This window comes from Pygoscelis adeliae, unplaced genomic scaffold (genome assembly GCF_000699105.1).
Source record: "Pygoscelis adeliae isolate BGI_AS28 unplaced genomic scaffold, ASM69910v1 Scaffold133, whole genome shotgun sequence".
NCBI lineage: Eukaryota > Metazoa > Chordata > Aves > Sphenisciformes > Spheniscidae > Pygoscelis > Pygoscelis adeliae.
In genome coordinates this window covers 420,489-423,390 of record NW_008824475.1, presented here as the reverse complement: position 1 = coordinate 423,390, position 2,902 = coordinate 420,489, and the positions used below count along the sequence as shown (strand labels likewise).

The following is a 2,902-nucleotide window of genomic DNA, read 5'->3' as shown; positions in this document are numbered from 1 at the left end:
CGACACACGGAAAGCTTGCAGTATACAGAGATGTAACAAAATGCAAACACTCTGCTAGCTCTAGTCAAACTCTGAAGAATTTACCATAGTAAAAAGCAGGTGCAACACACTGCATATAATAAAGTGCCAATCCCAGCAATATGTCTGTGTCTAACTACAAGATAGTTCCACAAAAATGTCACCTCAGCCCTCAGTAGCTGTCACAGAGCCAACTGAGTGGGGACAGGAGTTATTAGGAAAGAATAAATCTGTGGTTCCTCACACCTTGAGAACTCTGCATTTGTGGTTCCCACACTTCATCTAAGAAGGATGTTGAAATGCAAAAGGCCCAGAGGACCACAACAAGGACAATCTATAGGCACGAAACAATATCAGTACGGGTAACATTTAAAAAGATGAGGATTCTTCAGACTGCGTATCAGAACTGAAGAGGCAGTACAGGATGCGTACTACGGTGACAATAGGACATGATGCTCACTGTTCTAATACAAGAATCAGAAGGCATCAAACACTGCTAGTAAGAACCAGGTTCAAGTCAAACAAAAGCAGGTGCTTCTTCACACAGGCAAGGCTGGGCTGTGAAACTCCTGAGTAAAGGATGCTGTAGATGCTAACAGTCTACTGCAGTTAAGAAAAGAACTGGACAAATTCATGGAAGAGAAGTCCATCAATAGCTGCCAAATAAAAAAAAACCAACCAAAACAAAAACCACTACTCTCTGATTTAGGAGTCTCCAAATCATAAAATTGCTGGGAGAATTTTGTAGTTGGGAGAACACCACTATCTGTTTAAGAACTGTTAAATTCTTCCCCAGATTTTTCCCCAACTAAAGGCCACTGTCAGTGCAAGATAGCAACCTAGAAAGACCTCGAACTGTACTGTGTCCATTCTTGTGCAGGCATCTTTCTTTTTAGCTAATAAAACCCTTCTAAACATGAGCATCATTTCAATGCAATTGCCCATACATTAATTTCATAATGCTTAACTCACTTCCCCTCTCCCTTGCCTTCCCTCTCTCTCTTTTCAGATTAAAGAAAATCCAGATGGGGTGCAGGTGCTGCAAAATGATACAAAGGTACAACAGAACAAGGGTTGCTTAGACTGAATAAAAGAAATGCATTAACACACGTGTCTGTGCTCCCATACACCTGTTGGTTAAATTAAGCCTATTTACAAGGCTAGAGTTTTCCCGAAGTTTACAGTACCTTTAATTTTTTTTTCCTGTGAATTTTCTTTTGATTTACTGAAATTAAGGTCCATTTCTATAATTCCTATCCCACAGAAAAAATGCGTGGCATTGAAAACTCACCTCTAGCAAAGCTTTTTCTCATTTAGGTAGCATGACTTTCCTTCAATTCAGTAGAACGAGGAGCACAGGCTTTGCCAGATCCTCCCTCTCTCCTAAGCAATAAAAATGAACTACAGATCCTTGCCTCCATCATAACTTTTAGATGTAGTTAGTTGTGGGAACAATTCACACATTAAAAGTCTCCCTGGAGAGGGAGACTAGCTACTTTTAGGAAGGCAACACTTCAGCCCCACTTGACGGTTACTCCTTCCCTTGGCCACATCTCTAGAACAGGTAAGGAAGCAGGAAAGAAAACAGGTGCTGTGAGAGAAAGAGGAGAGATAAAGGAAAGGGAGGCGCTTTAGAAGAAATAAGTCAAGGAAAAGTTAGGAGCAAGAGAAAAAAATTAAGTAGGAAAGGAAAAAGGAGGGGACAAAAGTAAAAAAAGGACAAGAAGATAAGATTTGAAAGGAAGAACACCAGGAAAAAAAGGGAGATATTTTAGCAACTACATGAGGACATATTAATTAACAATCTATGTGGTGACTACCATTGGCTAATATACCCCTCAGAGAAAATAAAAAATAAAGCTGGAAACATGCAACAACCAGCACAAGGTTCTCTGACATCCTACTTATGCTCTTGGTGAATCTATCATTAGTTATGGTCAGTCCCAGGAGATGGCAGCCTACAGCACAGTTCAGCATTTCCATTCAGTTTAGCTCATTCTCAGAACCCCAAGTAAAGCTTAGTGACACCAGTTCCTCAAGATCTCCAGCTTAAAAATTAAGCTTGATCCTTTTACTAATTATATTAACAGCATAATTAACATTTCCTCTACGAATTTTCCTTACTCCAGCTTTATTTTCGATCCAGAAGAAGTACAATCGCCTGCATGCGTTCATGAAGTAAACAGCTACAAACACAATGAGCAAGGCAGCAATAAATACAAATTCAAAGAGGATAGTGAAATTCAAGAACACAAAAATGAGCTCCAGAAGGATAAGCCAAACAGAACAGAAAATAAAACCCAGGTAAGTAGCACAAAAGAAACCCTCTGGAACCACGGAGACAATGATTTTCAAGAGGATGGCCTTGTGAAGTGTGTTGCAAAGCTTGATGTTGCAGTCAACGGTGGCAACTCCTGCACTGGAGTGCACCCCATGCTCAATCCCAACACAAACCCAGTGAAAGAAGCCAGTGAACAGGGACCCTCCAGCCAGTCAGCAGAGTCTCCTTCAGCCAGCAATAGAGACTTCTACACCAAATTAAATAGGTCTGGCCAAGAACTTGACCTAGAGGCAGGCTGTCAGAGGAAGGCAGCCTGCAACGAGCCAAACAGTATTCAAGATGGGAACTCCTGGTCTGCAGACAATAGCTTCTTTCTCAAAAGAAGTGCAATACTGAAAACACAAAACAATGCCATACAACTGCCAGATATTGATTATCCCAAAAATGGCACTCAAACCAGGAACTATGTTGAAAAAGCTAGCTTTTCAGTCAACTGTGCACATCCAGACCAAAACACTGGGCCTTCAGCAGTACAGGACCAGGACCTTTGTTTAACCCCACCTTCACCTATGAAGGAAAGCCGTACTGAACCTTTTAAAACTG

At 41.0% G+C, this 2,902-nt stretch overlaps 1 protein-coding gene across 1 annotated transcript in view; it reads left to right on the top strand.

Annotated features, from left to right (window-relative positions):
- Window positions 1–1,043: 1,043 nt before the first annotated feature.
- Window positions 1,044–2,902, top strand: part of LOC103914698 (chromosome unknown open reading frame, human C4orf19) — a 2,050-nt gene continuing 191 nt past the window's right edge. Inside the window, exons 1-2 of the mRNA XM_009321392.1 lie at window positions 1,044–1,075; window positions 2,148–2,902. The exon at window positions 2,148–2,902 is cut by the window's right edge and continues 191 nt beyond it. Coding sequence (XP_009319667.1) covers window positions 1,044–1,075; window positions 2,148–2,902 — 787 coding nt within the window. The remainder of the gene's footprint in view (window positions 1,076–2,147) is intronic.